Consider the following 20720-nt stretch of genomic DNA (forward strand, 5'->3'; position numbering starts at 1 on the left):
AATAGGGCTTACTGAAATACCACCAACAATGTCAACTAAATTAAGATAATTCCTATTTTTGTCATTGACCAGCAGATTTCAATGGCTGGAAATTAAATTTGACTATCCAAATAAATGTCTGAGAAATCAGCCATCAGACACAAGGATTATCAGCAGCACATTAATGAACCCATGAATCATTTATTTTACTTCCTTTGAATGGACAACAAAAATTTACAAGTAGTTAGTATCCTTTAATCAATTATACTTTTACATTTCCCATCCTATACTTATTTTTTTTAAATCTCAAAAGCACAACACATTTATCCCTGACTATCATCACTGCCATGAGGTCCTCCTGTTATTTCTGCATTTTATTTTTGACTGTAAGCTGGAGGGAGGTAGAATAGCTATTCTACCCCTAATGTTCTGTGCAAACACTAATTAAAAAAAAACAGTGCCAATCTATATAGTTTGAGATCTTGATTTTTATCATCTGGTGTGGTAGTTCAGATCACAGAATTTAAAGCCAGAAGGGGCCTTAGAAATCTCTCTGATGAAAAAAACTGAGGACCTAAAAGGTAAAGTAATTCTCCCAAAATTACATGGATAGAGAGTAACAGACACAAACTTAATTTCTTTGAATCCAAATTCAGCATTCCTTCCCTACTGGCTTTGGGACATCCACAAATCTGATGATTGTGCATTCTAAGTCGTCCATCAAAGTTTTCAAATACAAAAATATATCTGTGTATCTAACACTTGGGATAGTGAATGGAACATAAGCATTTATTCATTTTTTCACTCATTTACTCATTCATTTATAAAAATTGACCAGGCAACTGAATGCACAGTGGAGAGAATTCTGTGCTTAGAGTCAGGAAAATTCCAACTACTACCTGAGATAAATATTTACTGGCTGTGTAAATGTGGGGAAGTCATAACTTCTTTGGGCCTCAGTTTGCTCATCTATAATTTGAAGAAGTTGGCATTCAGGATGTTTTCTAGCTCTAAACCTCCAATCCCATGATTCCCTAATGGGACCAAAGTCATGATCTTATCCCTAGCACCTCTTTCCTAGTTGAAATCAATCACTTAATCAACATTTTTTAAAAATAAGTTTTTTGTAATTTATTTTTCTCTTTAATTTTACATATATATGTGTGTATATATACATGTATATACATATACATATTTATATTCATATTTTATTTCCCTCCAATTTCATGTTAAAACAATAGAGCATGGAATGCAAAGAGAAAAATAAACTCACATTTTAAAGGGAGAGACAACATTGACATATTTAATTATATACAAAATATAGACACAATGAAAATGAGCTTCTTTAGGGAGGGAAAGTCTCAGCAGTAAAGAGTAAGGGCAAAGGATTCATGGAGCAAATTTTCTCATGCTGTTTAAATAAATGAGAGGGTGATGAAGAGAAGACAAGCACAATTTCAATCTGGCAAGGTCATTTATTATTTGTGTGATCTCGGCAAACTTTATGTCCTGGTTATCTCAATATCTTTGACAAGAAAACTCCAAATGAAGAGTTGGACATGATTGGAACAACTCAACAAGAAAAACATATAAATCTCTTCAAAGCACATTTGAACTTTTGAGTGTGTATCAAGGGAATAGAAAGATAGTGGATAATGGTGCTTTGAGTATCTGCTTGGCAGCATTTATTTATATGATATGGAAATAATAACACTAATAATTGGCATTTACCTAGCACTTTGCCATTTGTGAAGCATTTTATACACATTATTTCATTTAAGCCTCATGAAGAGTTTGTAAGGTTAAGAACAGATATCATTAGATTGTACAATGAGAATTAAGAAGTGGGATTCAATCTCAAGTTTTTCTTACTCTAAGACTCTTCCCTCTAGACTTCATGTCTTTAGGTAACAGAAGGCTGGGCACTAAGCTTAAGACAGACCAATATTCTTGACCATAGAAGTGTCTGATGCCACACAGGAAAGAGAATTCACCAATGGCCCAAGATTGGGTATCAGCATCTGAGAAATTTTACCAACCAGATGTGGAAAAGGGAGGTTTCTATGAAGCTTTCTCTAAAGAGTTATCTAGTAAACCATATTTTAGATAAACTAACATCATTTTAACCCTAAAAATAAACAAACAATAAAAATACACAAATAAATTTCTGGACTATGTTAAGGACCAAGCCTATACTTTTAAGGCACTCTCAAAATTTAAATAGTAATCCTATCATGATGTAAAATCAACAAAATTATTTTTGAAGGAGGCACCATGTTTCAGTGTTTGCAGTCTTAAAGCACTGACCATCAGTGATCTAGCTATGATGATTTGCTTACCATGTGCCAGGTACTGTGCTAAGCACTATGCACAAAAAATCAGTAGAGTCCCTGTCCTCAAAAAGCTTATAGTCTAATGAAGGGAGACAACATGCAAACAATTGCATTAACAAGATAAAAAGAAGATAAATTAAAGCACGTGCTCAGAGAGAAGACATCAGCAATAAGAAGGATTTTTTATAACTTCATATATAAAAGCCAACTAAGTAAAGACAACATTTTTCTAAAGATCCATCTCAGTGGATTCTCAGCAAAGCAAATTGTGTTAAAATACTCTCAGAAGAGAATATAATAAATTCATCCCATAATGTCCTTATTGCTGGAAATCAATATGGCAAAATTAGTCTAATGTTTAACTTTGATGAAATAAGATTTACTTTCTCTCTTTAAAAAAAGGAAAACATGCAAAGAATGCTTACCTGAGAGCATTATGAGAGTCTGAGAAACCATCAGCTTCTGTGTCCTTTACTATTGTCCAATCAAAAACCAGCCCTGCCAAAGTGCTGAATGTATTGCCTATGAAAAACAAAATAAAAAATCCCAAAACATATGAATGGGTAAAGAAGAATATAGACCATATTAGCCATCATTACTAGTGAAATTTATGAGTACCTATGTCAGGCTATATAGTCTGCACTTAGTGCTATTGCTGTTTAGTTATTTAAGTCTCTTTATGAATCAATCTGGGGTTTTCTTGGCAAAGATACTGGAGTATTTGCCATTTCCTTCTCCAGCTCATTTTACAGATGAGGAAACTGAGGCAGACAGGATTAAGTGACTTGCCCAGGGTCACACTGCTAGGAGATATCTAAGGCTGAATTGAATTTAGGAAGATAATCTTCCTACCTCCAGTCTCAGCACTCTGTGCAACTATGGTGCCCCCTAGCTGCCTCATGTACTTAGTATTAGAAAGGATAAAAAGAAAAGAAGTGGCAGGGCTTCCGACTGGGATGGGAATCCAAGACTGATACATATGAAACAGTTACAGCCAGGTTATAATTAAGTGCTAAACTGTGTGCCCACAGAGCCAGAGACTTCACCCTGCATAGACCTTGGTGGGGGGAGGGATGGGTCTTGGCAATCTGTTTGTGCCAGAATATCACTCTTGGGAGGTTGAATTATTGCTTGCCTTGCCCTTTATTCCTGTGTTTAAATCATCCAGGTGTTACTGTACTTGGTTCCTTTGTGGTGATTTGTACAGCCTTGATCCCTCCATCCCTCCTGGCTCATTCATCAATGCTGGGAGCTGATTGATACCTTTGTTCTGATTTATGTTCCCTTGTATAAAAAAGCGTAGTCTGAGATTTCATTCTCAGGTCTCCTCAAAACAGGGCAGCTGGACCCAGACTGTATACCTCTGCATCTCCTTGATCACGAATACTCAAAGGATACTGTGTAACCCAGAGGCAGGGGATACTGGGATTTGGAAGTAATTGTGTAGCAAAAGTTGCCAATGTTCCTGCGTGCTTCCTTTGCCCATTATTGAGCATCACAGCTTGAGAGAACTTGTCAAACACTGAATTTGGCAGTATATTCCTCGCCTTAGTTCTGATCCCTGAGAACATACCTGACCATCTGAGACAGTCGGGAAATATATGCTATGGAGCTGTGCACTTCAAAGAGGAGCATCTAAAGAAGTCAATAAAAAATTCACTGAAAAGATAAGCCTCAAGCTGGACCTCAAATGTGCCACAATAAAAACAACCAATCTTCTAAATGTATAAGAAATATCCTCTTCTTTAACTTGTGAGGGTGAATTACATATGTCATTCTGGTTCACTTGGGGAAAATGTGTCATTTCCCTTTGTCCTTAGAGATATTGATCATTTAAATAATAACTGCTTTGCTACCTACCTTGTGACAAATTGGCAATGCATTCAAGGTGTAGATTAAGAAATTTATATTGTGCTGTGCATACCCTTTGATCCAGCAGTGTTTCTACTGGGTTTATATGCCAAAGAAATCTTAAGGAAGGGAAAGGGACCCACATGTGCACAAATGTTTGTGGCAGCCCTCTTTGTAAAGGTAAGAAAGTAGAAACTGAATGAATAACCATCAGTTGGAAAATGGCTGAATAAATTGTGGTAAATGAATGCTATAGAATATTATTGTTCTGTAAGAAACGACCAGCAGGCTGATTTCAGAGCGGCCTGGAGAGACTTAAAGGAACTGATGCTAAGTGAAATGAGCAGAACTAGGACACCATTATACAGGGAAACAACAAGACTGTGTGATGATCAATTCTGATGGACGTAGCGCCCTTCAACAATAAGATGATTCAAAGCAGTTCCAATTGTTTAGTGATGAAGAGAGCCATCTGTACCCAGAGAGAGGACCGTGGGAACTGCGTGTGGTTCACAAAATAGCATTTTCATTCTTTTTGTTGTTTGCTTGAATTTTATTTTGCTTCTTTTTTTTTTTTACTGGTTTGATTTGACTTTTCTTGTGTGGCACAATGATTGTATAAATATGTATGTATATATTGGATTTAACATATATTTCTATCATGTTTAACATATATTGGACTACCTGCCATCTAGGGGAGGGAATGCGGGAAGGGGAGAAAATTGGAACTCAAGGTTTTGCAAGGGCTAATATTGAAGAATTGTCCACACATATGTTCTGAAAAATAAAAAGCTTTAATAAAGAAAAAAAAGAAATTTATGTTTTGGATATGGTCAATTGTAGGAATTTATTTTGTTTGAGTATGAATATTTTTAGTTTATCTCCCTATCCCCCCATTCTAGAGGGAAAGAAAATTAATTGCTATTAGTTGAAAAAATACTCACAAAATTTAATAAAACAAACCAACAAATAAAAACAAATAGCTCCTGTATTTCAGAGGATATATATATATATATATATATATATATATATATATATATATATATATATATATATATATATGGATAAGGATCATGCATTCTCTGACATTCTTGTTAAATCTCCTTAAATTCTTAGGGAATTCCATACACCAAGTTCATTCTTTCCACTGTTGATAAATTGGTAAACAAACATTCAGGAAATGCTTACTATGCTAAGCACTAGATATAAAACAAAAAACATTGTTCCTGACTCCAAGGAGCTTATATTCTAATGGGGAAATAATGTGTAAATAACTATATACATACACAATAAATACGAAGTGGATGAAAGAGAATCTCCAAGGAAAGGTATTAGCAGGTGAAGGGGGAGAAGGAAAAAAGAAAATTCTCTTGCAGAAGAAGGTACGTACTGAGTTGAAAGGGAAGCCAAGAAAGTTAAAAGGCAGAAATAAGGAGAAGGAGAACTCCAGGCATAGAGGAAAACCAGTAAAAAAGTGTGGAATTGGGAGACATGTATAAATAAATAATAATATATATAAATATATAAAATAATAATAATAAAAATAAAAATAAATAAATAAAAGTCAAGAGGTCTTTGCAGTGGGAACACAAAGAATTTGGAGGGGACAAAGACTGGAAAGGTAACAAAATTATGAAGGGTTTTAAAAACTAGAGAGGATTTTATATTTATATACAAATATTTATATTTTATATTTATTTTTGATTTTTATTATTATATTGATTTTTGATAAAATATATTTTATATTTATTTTTTACTTTGGGAAGCTGCTAGGTAGTGCTACAGTGAATAGAGTGATGAGCCTGGAGTCAGAAAGACTCATTTTCCCGAGTTCAAATTTGACCTCAGACACTTCATAGATGCATGACATTGGACAAGTCATTTTGCCCACTTTTCCTCAGTTTTCTCATACTGACAAGATGGACAAGGAATTGTTAAATCACTTTAGTGTCTTTGCCAAGAAAACCCCAAATGCATTAAAAGAGTTGAACATGATTGAAAAAACAACAATATTTGATCTTGGAGCTAGCAGAGAGCCAGAGAAGTTTACTGAATTGAAAGTGGTGGGGTGAAATCCTGGTTCCATAGCTTTGGGAAATTCACATTGGCAACTGAGTGAAGGATGGATTAGAACAAGGAAAGATTTGAGACAAAAAGACAACTTAGAAGGCTAACACAATAGGTTCAATGAGAGGTAATGAGGACCCTTGTCAGGGTAGTATCTTGTGTGAGCGGTTGAGTGGAGAGAAAAATATGTTAGTGAGAGATGTTCCCTATAAAGGGTTAAAAAAAAAAAACAAGATTTGACAATAGGTTGGATATGTATAGAAATTAAGAATGAGCATGAGGTTGTAAACCTGGGTGATCAAGAGTATGGTGGTCTCTTGTTAGTAATTGGGAATTACTTCTGAATTCCATGATCAAGAAGAAGGATTGGACACTTTTCTATAATCCTCTTCAAAACAGGATTTGGGGGCAAAAATTAAAGCTATTTCAGTTGTCATTACAGTCTAGAACGCTTAAAAACTAAATGAAATAACTCAATGAACTAACAGCACAAAAGACTAATAATCCCTAATTCAGCAGCCCTTTCCTCATAGATCACCATAATCTGGCAAGGATATACAAGCTGTACATTAACTGATGCTGAGTGAAATAAGTAGGACCAGGAGGTTCATTATATACTTCAACAACAATACTATACGATGATCAATTCTGATGGGCGTGGCTCTTTTCAACAATGAGATGAAACTAATCAGTTCCATTTGTTCAATAATGAATAGAACCAGTTACACCCAGCAAAAGAACTCTGGGAAATGAGTGTGAACCACTACACAGCATTTCCAATCCCTCTGTTTTTATCCACTTGCTTTTGGATTTTCTTCTCAGGTTAATTTTACCTTATTTCAAAGTCCGATTCTTCTTGTGCAGCAAAATAACTGTATGGATATGTATACATAAATTGTATTTAACTTATACTTTAACATATTTAACATGTCTGGGTCTACCTGCCATCTGGGGAAGGGGATGGGAGAAGGAGGGGAAAAACTGGAACAGAAGGTTTTGCAAGGGTCAATGCTGAAAAATTACCCATGCATATAACTTGTAAATAAAAAGTTATAAAAAAAGGATATACAAGCTGACCCAGAAGATTGCAAGACAACTCAATTCTGCCTCACTTTTTCCTTATGCCATAGAAAGCCAAAAGACAAAAGTTTAGTTTGGATAAGGCAGTGTGTTGGGTTGCAACAATGCTCAATCAGAACTGAAGAACAGAGGGAAGTGGAACAGGGAATAAATGTATAGGTAGCCCTATTAGGCCTGAAAAAAAAGGGGGGAGGGAAGGAACTGGCTTGCAACTGTGCCCAGTTCTGTATCCTCAGAAACCACTTGGAACAAAGACAGAATTGAAGCTCATTCAGCTCCTGACTACACCTCTTTCCAAAGAGATGGAGTAAGAAAGTAAGCAATAAGGGAATATAAACGAAAATTAGACAAATTACAAAAGATCTCATTAAGAAAGAAACTCAGTTAAAGACCTTGAATACAAGCAGTTAATTAACAGGAAAGATATTAATAACAAAAAGAAATATGGTCCTCAGATCAGCTAAATGAATATAGATATAGATAAGACAAAGGAAAATGAATTGACAACTGATAAGATAGAGGATCTTTTGGATTCCCAACAGAATACAGAACCACATTAGGATGTTCCCAAATGGTTTAAGAGGGAAATCTAGAAGAAACAAAGGCTAGAGAAAAAACAGACCGAGTGGTTCAATATGTTCAAAAAGTGGTTGGTGATACATGGCAGTGAAGCTCAGGAGAGAAACTGGAGCTGGATTACAGATCTGATAATTGTGTGTAGCTATGATAACTGGACCTATGGAAACTAAGAAGATCAAGAGAGATAGCATGGAAACAAAAAGACGCAGGATAGAACCTTTGGAAAGACTCATAATTAGGGTGCATGGCCTGGATGAAGATTCAGAAAAGAAGGGTCAAATAAGAAAAAAGAAACTAGGAAAGATGTTTCACAAAAAACTAAAGGGGAGAGGTTATCCAAGAGAAGAAAGTGATTAACAGTATCAACTCTGCAGAGAGGTCAGAAGAATGAGTACTTATAAAAGGTCATTAGAATTGGAAAACAAAGGATCATAGGTAACTTGGAAAAGGCAGTTTCAATTCAATTATGAATTCTGAAAACAATACAAAAGGCTTAAAAGCAAGTGAATAGAGAAAATAGTCACTTCATGTAGACAGCTTTCTCAAAGAAATTAGCTAAAATCCAAATAAACTAGATAGAAAATAGCATATGTAAATGAGAACTATGGAATTTGAATTTAAGTCAGTACATGTTTTGTCCACTTTTTTCCATTTGTTTTTTTTCTTGTGCATTTTCCCTTTTGTTCTGATTTTTCTCTCCTAACATGATTCATAAAGAAATGTGTAGTTTAAAAGTTCTGTATAACCAGAAAAAATAAAAGAATTAATGAAATTTTTAAAAACAAGTTAGTTGAGAAGAAGAGAGTTATTAGATGACAGCATAGGCAACAGATCAAGTGAAAGATTATTTTTCAAGAATGGAGGATATATGTAGCTTCCTATTAGAGATAGCATCTAAAGTGCTTTGAAAGGATAGAAGGCAAAGGTGAAGAACTAGTACATTCTAGGGAAGGGGAATAATCAAGGCCTGTGATCAGCAAACTACAGTCAAAAGGCCAAATCTAATATATCTGTGAGCTAAGAATCATTTTAATAGATTAAAAAAAATGTCATGATGTAAAAATTATGTGAAGTTCAAATTTCAGCATTCATAAATAAAATTTGGTTGGAACACAGAAAAAAAAAAAGAATGGGGATATTCGGTTGTGTTTGGAGGCAGCAAGAAAGGAGTTGATCACAGGATATGTCCAGCAAATCTGGTGTTTTTCTCCAAAGGAAATCAGCCTTAGCAATGAAAGAAGAGACAGTCTTATCCTAAAGAGGTTTGTGGAATCACTATTGAAGTCATAATTGGCATAAATAGGAAGAGAGCGATGAGATTTTTCTGGGTTTTTTTTTTTTTTTTTTTACTGTTATTTGAGAGAAACCAAGAATCAGAAGTGGATTCAAGGGAAAGGCACTTAAGTGCTATCCAGTAATAGTGGAAGAAATTGTATTATTCCACTAGAATAATTGATACTGAGGGAATTCAGAGATGTAGAGAAGAAATGTTTGGGGTTTTGCCCAAAGCATCCATGGGATCATAAGTTGAAGATTGGAAGGGACCTTAGAGCACATCAACTTCAACTTTCAAATTTTACTGATGAAGAAGCTGATGCTCAGAGAAGGTCAAATAGATGGCTTATTTTGAATTTGAACTCAGGACTTCTGACTACAAATGCAACAATCTTTCTACTTTACCACATACACAGACTGCACATCTGCTGAAAATTCACTAGTAAAATCATTTCTCAAATCTAACCTACTCATTTTGCCAGATTCATCTTCCTCAGGCACAACTCTGATCATGCGACTATCCTTTTCTAGAACTTACTCCTTAGGGAATAAAATTCTAGCTCCTTGGTCTGGCATTCAAGCCCCCCGAAATGTCCCTGAAACTTTATTTTTACCACCTCCTTTTTTCTCCTCAATATACATCTTTGTGTCTAGCCAAGCCAGGTCCCCATTTGCTCCTTCCATCATGACTTATTCATATTGTTCCTCTGGTTATAGATTGTTCTCTCTTCTCTAGCCTCTTATAAGAGGAATGTAATTCAACAGATCCAGTAATCAATAATCATTTATTAAACATCTCCTATATTTCAGGTACCATATTACACACTAGGAATCGAAATACAATGAATAAAACAATGTCTCTCTTTTATATAGAGAGACAATATGTGCATATATTATACATACAAGAATGTAAAAGTATATAAATATAATACAGTATAGATAGGGAGAAAGGCCAATGGCAGGTGGGGGATCAGGAGAGGCCTTGTAGTACTTCAATCATATTGTGAAGTAAGAGGGATTTTCTGAGGAGGAAAATAGAAGAGAAAGTAATCTGAGCATTAGAGATGAGCAATCAGAGCAAAGACACAGGGATGGAAAATGTGGCAGCCAGATAGAGTGTAGAAAGATAAATAGTGTATAATAAGGCTGGAAAGAGATGTTAGGGACAGACCATGAAACCATTTAAAAACCAAACAGAGTAGGTTATATTTTATTCTAAAAGAAATAGAGAACTATTGGAGTTTACTGGGTAGTAATAATAGAATAGAAATAGTATTTATTACACAATTGGTGATAAAGCACTGAAACCTAAGGGAAGCTGGGGTTAGATGCCTAAATAAGGGAGTCACCTGTATAGAGCTGATGAGGTCACTGAAAGAAGAGAGAGACAGAGAGACAGAGAGAGACAAAGAGAGAGAGAGAGAGAGAGAGAGAGAGAGAGAGAGAGAGAGAGAGAGAGACAGAGAGAAAGAGAGAAGAGAAAGAAGGTCCATGGTAGATCATTGGGAAATATCCACAGTTAAGGAGTATGATGTGATGAGCCAGCAAAGGAGACTGAGAAGGAACAGGCAGACAGGGAAAATGAAAATCAGGAGATATCAGGAGCATAAAAACCCAGAGAACAGAAGGTATCCAGGAGGAAATTCTGATCACTAATGCTAAATACTACAGAGAAATCAAAAAGGATAAAGAGTGAGAAAAAGGCCACTAGATTTGGCAGTTAATATAATATTATCAGCTGAAGAGTCAAAGAACATTATGAACAAGTGGTCAGTATGGCTGCCAAAAGAAAATTTTGACTCACCTTTCCTTTTCCTCTAGTCTTTATTATTAAGCTCTTAACTTTGAAAGGTTCTATTGTGAAATGTCTTTACTTAAATCTGAGCTATGTATCAGTGGGAGGCATATTTACAATTTCAGATGTCTAATGCAAGACCCAGCAGACCTTTCCAAGCTGGAAAACTAATTAAGTTCTTTTTCTGCTTCATGTTTTAAGCTGAATGACAGAAGCGGGACAGAGCAAGGAGAGAGCAGAAAGAATAGAGAGAGAGAGAGAGAAAGAGAGAGAGAGAGAGAGAAGAGAGAGAGAGAGAGAGAGAGAGAGAAAAGGAGAGAGGAAGAGAGAGGAACAGAGAAGAGAGAGAGAGAGAGAAAGAAGGTCCATGGTAGATCATTGGGAAATATCCACAGTTAAGGAGTATGATGTGATGAGCCAGCAAAGGAGACTGAGAAGGAACAGGCAGACAGGGAAAATGAAAATCAGGAGATATCAGGAGCATAAAAACCCAGAGAACAGAAGGTATCCAGGAGGAAATTCTGATCACTAATGCTAAATACTACAGAGAAATCAAAAAGGATAAAGAGTGAGAAAAAGGCCACTAGATTTGGCAGTTAATATAATATTATCAGCTGAAGAGTCAAAGAACATTATGAACAAGTGGTCAGTATGGCTGCCAAAAGAAAATTTTGACTCACCTTTCCTTTTCCTCTAGTCTTTATTATTAAGCTCTTAACTTTGAAAGGTTCTATTGTGAAATGTCTTTACTTAAATCTGAGCTATGTATCAGTGGGAGGCATATTTACAATTTCAGATGTCTAATGCAAGACCCAGCAGACCTTTCCAAGCTGGAAAACTAATTAAGTTCTTTTTCTGCTTCATGTTTTAAGCTGAATGACAGAAGCGGGACAGAGCAAGGAGAGAGCAGAAAGAATAGAGAGAGAGAAGAGAGAAAGAGAGAGAGAGAAAAGGAGAGAGGAAGAGAGAGGAACAGAGAAGAGAGAAAGATGGAGAGAAATAGGAGAGAGAGAGAGAGAGAGAGAGAGAAGAGAGAGAGAGAGAGAGAGAGAGAGAGAGAGAGAAATGGGAGAGGGAAAGGCAGAAAGAAATGAGAGGGGGAAAGAGAAAGGAAGAAGAAGGAGGAAGAGGAGGAAAAAGAAGAAAAAGAAGAAGAAGAGAAGAAGGCAGGGGAAGAAAGAAGGACAACAGTAGTCATTTCCTCTCTACTTTCTTTCCACTATACATCCTTCTCAAATCAAACAATTCCTAACCCATGGGCAGGTAGAGAATGGTGGATGGATTTCAGTCCTCACTCTCCCATTTTAAAGATTGAGAAAATAAGGACATTTTAACCACTTTAATGATTTGAAGGTCACTCAAACTGCCACCGTGTATGTATTTCTGGAAAATCCCTGAGGAATCATTCAATTCTCTTTGCACTATCCTTCTTTACCTGCTTGTAGAATGAGATAGCATCACAAGAAATACCATTCCTCTTGGTTTCTGTTTTTGTGAAATAACAGGGTTCAAATAAGAGATTCTCAATTCATGAACTTTTAAAAAAATTGATAATTAAATTTCAATATAATTGGCTTCTCTTATAATCCTAAATTACGCTCTGCACCTAAAAACATTATTCTGAGAAGGGATTCACAGTCTTCATTAGTCTGCTAAAGGAGTTCATGAAACAAAAAATGAATAAGAATCCCTGACTGAATGCTCTCTAACATCCTTTCCAGCTCTAAAGTGCTCTGATAGCCCTTACAATTCTGGCATTTCATATCCCATGGTAACAACTCTTGGGCAAGCATTCTATTTACTAGATAAACCACACTATTGCAACCAATGGCTGGAAGAACAAAGATGGTGCTGACCTAGACTGATAAGAAAACCCCAAATCAGGATCATAAAGAGTAGGACATGACTGAAAAACAACTCAACAACAACAATAATGAACAAACCATTAGGAAATATTTATACATATCAAGTGTAAACTTTTCTGTTAAAAAAAATGCCTCTTTGCAACTTTTCTATTATTCCTAATTCTACCCTCTTGCTCTAAGTTAAACAAAGCTAATCTTTCTTTAAATTGCAGCCCATCCATTCTCCCACACCTAGAAATGTGAGATTCTGGTAAGACAAATACCCAGTGGAGCTGCATTACTCCTCACTGACTGAGCCTGATCAAGCACAGAAAAATCCTGCTGGCACAAGAGTTTGAAATGTCATCTTATTTTTGAGGGAATTATGATCCCAACCTAAACTTGCTTCTGTTTCTCTGAAAGAAGAGCCAAAGCCATATTTCTTCAGTTGTGTGTTCTTTCTGATAAGAATGGATTTTCTAATCATGTGATTAGATAATAAAATAATCACCAATGGCTCAATAAAAGAAATCTCATTATTTGTGGCTAGCTCTTATCATATGTTCCCTTATCAAATAGCAAGGGAAGCTTTAGAAGTGGGAAATGGTGACAGGAAATGACTTCTCATTATACTATAGATGAAAAAGAGAAAAATAAGCACAATGACATCTTACTGTTTCTATACCTTCTTAAAAGATTCCTTTGGCCAAATTCCCTATCAAAAGCATAAATAGTTTCCAATCTGGTAGGAGAATGCTAAGTCAATAGAACTTTAGATAAAAAGTACTTTCAATTTTAAATAGACCACACTGATTTGCACAAATTGACAGTAACAGAACAATATAACTTACTTCCCAAAAGACAAAACAAAAAAGTGGGGAGGAAAATATACCAGAGTCATCTCATCTATGCAAAGAGCATCAGAGCTTATAGATATAGCCAGTAAGTGTCTAAGGCAGGATTCAAATGTTGATTTCCCTGATTCCAACCAGGGTTCTATCTACTATGTACCTAGATGCCTCCTGGGATAACATCACTTTTTATCTTAGCATACCAAAACTCCAAACAATAATTTGTCTATTGAGCTGCTCCTATTTAAACCAAGAAACCTCTTATTCATCTAGAAGTCTCAGGATTTGGCAAGAATCACAGAGACAAAAAGTCATATTCCTTTCTGTAACCCAGGAAGGTACCTTTGCATATTATAGGAATCCAATTCCCTTGATTTGGTCTAGTCCAGTAGCATAGTAGATAAGAGTGTTGGACCTGTAGTCAGAAATACATTTCAAAACTAACCTCAGATGACCTCTGTGATCCTGGATGAATCACTAAACCCTAGTTTCCTCATCTGTAAAAATAAGCTGGAAAAGAAATGGCAAATCACTCCAGGATCTTTACCAAGAAAATTCCAAATGGTATCACAAAAATATACACTTGAAATAACTTAACAAGTCAAAAAGATTTTCATGAGATAATTAGGCCAGACAATTACTGATTGGGAATCTTTTAAAAGCCATTATTTGGACTGGACTAGATCCATTAACTTAAAGATCCTTTTTAATTCCTAAATATAAGGGATTTTACTATGGAACTAAATTAAAGATTCCAGGACATTAAAAAAAAAACTATAAAATGGAAAGTAAAAGAAAGTTCACTCTTAGCCATCTACAAATATAACTAATTTATCATCTTACTGTAGTATATCTGGTATGCTGTAAAGAGTGATGGGTTTGCAGGAGATCATTATATACCTCAACAATGATACTGTTTGAGGATGTATTCTGATGGAAGTGGATCTCTTCGATAAAGAGAGCTAATTCAGTTTCAATTGATCAAAGATGGGCAGAAGCAGCTACACCCAAAGAAAGAACACTGGGAGATGAATATAAACTGCTTGCATTTTTGTTTTTCTTCCTGGATTATTTCTACCTTCTGAATTCAATTCTCCCTGTGCAACAAGAAAACTGTTCAGTTCTGCACACATATATTGTATCCAAGATATACTGTAACCTATTCAACATGTAAAGGATTGCTTGCTATCTGAGGGAGGGGGTGGAGGGAGGGAGGGGAAAAATCGGAACAGAAGTGAATGCAAGGGATAATGTTGTAAAAAAAATTACCCAGGCATGGGTTCTATCAACAAAAATTATTTAAAAAAAAAAAAAAAAAAAGAGTGATGGGTTTGGAGTGAGAGGTAATAGGTTCAAACTCAAGCCCTGTCTCTTACTAGCTGTGTGACTTCAAACAAATCATTTAATCTCTCTGAGCTTCAGTGTCCTTGTCTGTAAAATGAAGGGGTTATACTAGGTAATTTCCAAGATCCCTTACAGTTCTAAATCTGTGGGTCTGACTCTGTTGTGTTAACCATACCTTCCACTCATATAGTGACTGCTGGGTGATGGCTGACCCCATATAAGGGAGAAGACAGAAGCTATAGAATGTAATTGTGTAGTCTTATACATAGGAAATAATATGGAGGGATTATAATACTTCAGCATTCCTAAGGTTGGGATTAGTGGCTGGCTTTAACATATTAAGAATGTATATTTAAGACACTATGTAATAGTCTCAGACTGAAATGTGACTTTGAAGCTGATGGGGAGGGAGGGGCTTCCAAGATGGACCAATTGGGCTAAGGAAGGATACAGTAAGGGTGCACCAGCTCTGGGAGTAGCACAGAAACAAGGCAAAGGCCATAAAATTGGGGGTACAGTCTCCAGAAGAAAAATTTCCCCCTTTTTGTCTCAGGTAGTGGTAATGGAAAATTAACCAAAGGAGTATTGGCAGAAATCCAGGTAAGAAAACTTTCCTTTGGGAGTTTACTGAGTTAAAAGGGCAAAAGGAGAATAGAAGGCCCTTCATTTTGTTATATAAGCAGCCTGAAAATAAAAACCAAAGTAATAAAAGTTTCCCATGTAATTTTTTAAAGATAATATCAAAGACAACTTCAAATAATCCTTGATGCTTGTGAACAGAAAGAAAAATAGCAGACAGATGATATGACCAGCAGCAGCCACCATGTTTAGGCATGCTGGTCCAGGGATTTTTAGTCACATGGTTTTATAAACCATTTAGTGCAGCCACTGAAAAATTAAAAGGCATCATTATAGTTCATAAATGCAATTAAAATTGTGTAATAAAAATTGTGTGATGGAAATAAACCATAAATTTGTAAAACACATTTATTTTTGTAATTTCTGTCTACATTCCAAATCTCACTAAAATACATCAAAAACTATGGAAGCTTTTTCCAACTGAAAATTGATATTGGTAGATTGATTCACAAAACACAGTTCCTGATATCTTGAGCAGCATCCTAAATTAATTTATAATCTTACAATATTTCGACAAAATCTTACAATATGACAACAAAACAACTTCAAAAGATCAGTCATGGGAATCACTGATCAAGAGCTGGGGGAGAACTCAGAGACCATCTAATATAATATCACTTTCCGGATAAATAAATTGAGATTCATGGAAGTTAAATGACCCGCCCAATGTCTTGAAGAAAGTATCAAAGTCAGGATATGAACTCAAGTCCCCTGGCTTCAGAATCAATGTACTATGCTTCATTAACATGACTAAACCCAACTATCTTGCCTTAGCAGACAGTTTTCACGGTTTGCTACAGCTAAAACACAAAATTAAATCATTACCTGGCAGCCAGCTTTCTGGTAATGAGCCTCTCAACTCATCTAGGCTGACCTTTGGATAGCATGTGAATCCTGCATCACTCTAACTAACTCAAAGTGATTCCACCTTGGCAAGATCTTTGGTACAATCTTTGAGAAGCTGATGAGGCATGGGGAAGCCCCCTGGTTCAACAAAGTTACTAATTCAAAATTCTGGACAGGAAAACGTTATTTCATCTTTTGGAATTATCTTCTTCAGGGGGAAACATTGTGCAGTGGATAGAGAACTGGCTTCTGCATTACTAAGTCTCAAATTTATATCCTGCCTCTGACAGTAACAAACTATGGGAGACCGGGTGCCTCTGGCAACTGTCTGACTTAAAGTTTCAGAGCCGGTGCTGCTCTTTACTGAGAGCTCCCCACAATGATGAAATCAAAGATCTGTTTTTTTTTTTTTTAAGTCTTTACATGGTAGCAGTTATCTAGATATATCAAAATTCAGATAATAACCCTCCAAGAGGACAGAGGGTCAGTTCTGTCCTTAGGAAGGAAACTCTAGCTTTAATTGAGCTAAAACAGATAAAATCCTAGCCAAGTTACAGACAAGGGGCCTCTGTCCTTTATCTACTGACCAGTAATAAGCCCTCCTAGCAGGAAAGAACAAGAAACAAAGCTGCAATTATCTTTTGTTTATATAAACAAATTGCTTAAGAATAAAAAGGTTGCCCCTTGATTACAGGCCCTTAGGTTGCAATTTGGTGCCAAATTTTGTTAAGGACTGGACCAAAGTAAAATTTAAATTAACAATTAATCCCCATTACTGGACCTTTGAAATCACATACCTTTCTAGGACAAATCAACTCTATAGAAATCAGCGTGTCCCTAGCACAGCTGGATAGCATGAAAGAGATTTTTCTTTTAAGGGTTTAATGAATATTAGCTTGCAAACTTCATAAAGGCAGGCTCTTATTTATCATTATACAGAGTGCCCCCAAAGTATTAGTGCATTTCTAAGCTTTAGTAGAAAGGATAAGCTTCTCATAAAACTATAAGCATAATTAACCAAATCAATATCAAAGACAAAAGTCATATGATTATTTCAAGGTATTCGTACCTATTAAAACATAATGCTAAGTAGTACCTATCTAAAATCAAAAGATGATATGTAATGGGGACAAACTAAATGTCTGAAAGGATGAGAGATGAAGCAAGATACCCATTATCACCACTATTCAATATTGTACCAGAAATGCTAACTATAGCAATAAGACAAGAAAAAGAAATTGAAGAAATATGCATAAGTAATGAAGAAACAAAACTATCATCCTTTCCAGATATGATTGTTTACTTAGAGTAACTGAGAGAGTCAACTAAAAAAGGAATTGAAATAATTAGCAGCTTCAGGAAAGTTGCAGGATATAAAATAAATCCACACGAATTATCAACATTTCTATATATTACAAACAAAATTCAGCAAGAGATAGAAAGAAAAGTTCAATTTAAAATAACAGCAACCAGTATAAAATACCTGCGAGTCTATCTAACAACACACACAAAAAAACTATATGAATACGATTATAAAACTTTTCACACAAAGAAAAATAGATCTAAATAATTGGAAAAATATTAATTGCTTTTGAGTGGACTAAGAATATAACTTAAATGATTATACTAAATTAATTTACTTATTCAGTGCCATGCCAATCAAATTATGAAAGAATTATTTTATAGAGTTAGAAAAAATAATAAAATTGATCTGGAGGAAGAAAATGTCAAGAATATCAAGGGAATCAATAAAAACTGATGCTAGCAGCATCAGTTCTTAAACTATATTAATTGGGAATCATCAAAATATTTTGGTTCTGAAAAAGAATCAGCGTGCTTGATCAATGGAATACAGCAAGAAACAAATGAACATAGCAACCCAGTGCCTGATAAACACAAAGATCACAGCTATTGGGGCAAGAATTGACTGTCTGATAAATATTGCTGGGAAAAATAGAAAGTAGTCTGATCAAAACTAGGCACAGATCAATATTTCACATTATATATTAAGATAAGCTCAAAAAGAGTATATGATTTAGATATAAAGGATGAAATCATAAGCAAATAAGTGGACCTGGAAGAAATTACATATCAGATTTATGGATGGGGAAGAATTCATAATCAAACAAGATATAGAAAAATTTGCAGGGATAAAATGGATAATTTTGATTACTTAATACTTTAAAGTTTTTATACCAAAAAATCAGTGCAACTAAATTAAATTAAAAAGGCAGGAAACTGGGAAAAAATCTTGGCAGCAATTTCTTTCACCAAGTTTTCATTTCTCAACTATAGAGAGAATTGAACCAAATTGATCAAAATAAGAGCCATTCCCCAGTAGATAAATTAGCAATGGACATAAACAACCAGTTTTCAGGAAAAAAAAATTCAAAGCTATCAAGACACTTAAAAATGCTCTAAATCACTAGAAATTTAAAAAAACCGCAAATAAAAACAACTCTAAGATCGACATCATGTTGACTAAGATAGCAGAAAAGGAAATGACAAATCTTGGAGGGGATGTGGGAAAATAAGTACATTAATATGCTATTGGCAAAGCTGTGAATTAGTCGGTCGAACTACTGGAATCATTCTAGGTCTACAACTTTAATGACTTAAAACTGCAACAAGAGTTTGGAGACAGCCTGTATTGTTTCCAGTACCTAGCACATGCTATTCATTACATCCAGCAGATGATTAGCAAATGTCTGGTGAATAAATAAATTAATGGCTAGGGAAGTAAAACAACAATTAGGAGACAATGCAGAATATGTGATCTAAAGCATGGTGGAAGTGACTGTTTCAAAAGATGAAGAGGCAGTGTGTGGGCTGAAATAAACCTGAGATGAATACTGAAGGATCTGAAAGTTCAGAAGCTAAAATATATAAAACTATACAATAATAATGTAACATATTACTCTCTTTCAAGATCAAATGTTTCTTATATTTTTCTTAAATTTCTGACTTGATGTTTGATTCTAACTTTTTTGGGGGATGGGATGAGTCCAAAACTGCAAATTCATTGATGAGGGAAAGCTTCCAGTTGGGAAACTTCCTCCATTAATGCAGATCAGCAACTTCATTATGATTTATTGGAGAGCTAACTGAGGTTACAGGGTTTTATGGAAACTATCTGTCAGAATCAAGATTAGAATCCAAGGTCTCATGACTTCAAGATTGGTTCTCTATGTACACTAAGCTATTTCTCCATGCTTCATGGGTTGTTTACCTTTTTTTGAGTGTGGATGCTTTGAACAGTCTGTTGAAGTCTAGGAGGCTCTTCACAAAAATAATGTTTTAAATACATAAAACAAAATGCATAGGATTACAAAGGACACTAATTATGTCGAAATACAGTTATCGATTTATATTTTCTATGTTACATACAGTATATGTACATATATGATACAGATGGAAAAATATATGGATGCACATATTTGTATATGTATATGTATGCATATATGCATTAAAGCAGCATATGTTCACAGACCAGGAAGGGTAAAGGAAATATACCTGCTGATCTCAATCCTTGTTTAAGCAGGATTTCAACCACAGGGCAAGAACAATGTCATTTTTCATGGAGCATAGTGTGCCAATTCTGTGGGGATTGAAATGATACCATGCAAATACGTACAGAATTTGGTTAAGGAAGTAAGAGTGATATTACAACATTAGGAGGCAAAACTTGCCTCAATATTGACAATTTGGTTTATTAACTGGAACTCAGCCAGTATCACGTCTGTCACTCTGTACTCTATCATGGCAACGTGGAAAAGTATGACTTTCAGGTGACAGGTTTCCAAAATGTTTATCTTTCTCTAGTAGAACTACAGCTTTAGGGGCACAGCTTCTGACTCCACAACCTTGACAGGATGCCACAAACAAACTGGTCTTGGCTAAGAGCCATACCAACCCAAAGTCAAGAGGAGGACAGTGGCTTAAAAGCCACAGTGAGTCACTTGATCTGAATCAGAAAATGTTTCTGCTTTTTTATTCGGCAAGACTTTCTAACTTCCTTTGCATGTGCCCACTGACCACCAATGTGCAAACAGGGATAAGAGGCAGGTGCATGTGGGGTCAGGCAGAGAGTACCAAACTTTTCTTAACTGTCCTGCTCCCAGTGCCATCGAGTCTTAAAAGAAAGTATGGTGCCACGAGCCACTTACACCTTAGAAAAGGAGAACAAGGACCTTCCCATCCCATCTGAGAGAATGGAGGCCAGAGAGAAAAGCATTTT

General features: G+C 35.5%; 1 protein-coding gene across 1 annotated transcript in view; it reads right to left on the reverse strand.

Annotated features, from left to right (window-relative positions):
* The window catches only part of NUP210 (nucleoporin 210), a 150157-nt gene that overhangs the window by 102368 nt on the left and 27069 nt on the right, over positions 1-20720 (reverse strand). The window contains 1 exon segment of the mRNA XM_051983765.1: positions 2738-2834. Within this exon segment, the coding sequence (XP_051839725.1) occupies positions 2738-2834 (97 nt within the window).

The sequence above is a fragment of the Antechinus flavipes genome, chromosome 1, assembly GCF_016432865.1.
Source record: "Antechinus flavipes isolate AdamAnt ecotype Samford, QLD, Australia chromosome 1, AdamAnt_v2, whole genome shotgun sequence".
Lineage (NCBI taxonomy): Eukaryota > Metazoa > Chordata > Mammalia > Dasyuromorphia > Dasyuridae > Antechinus > Antechinus flavipes.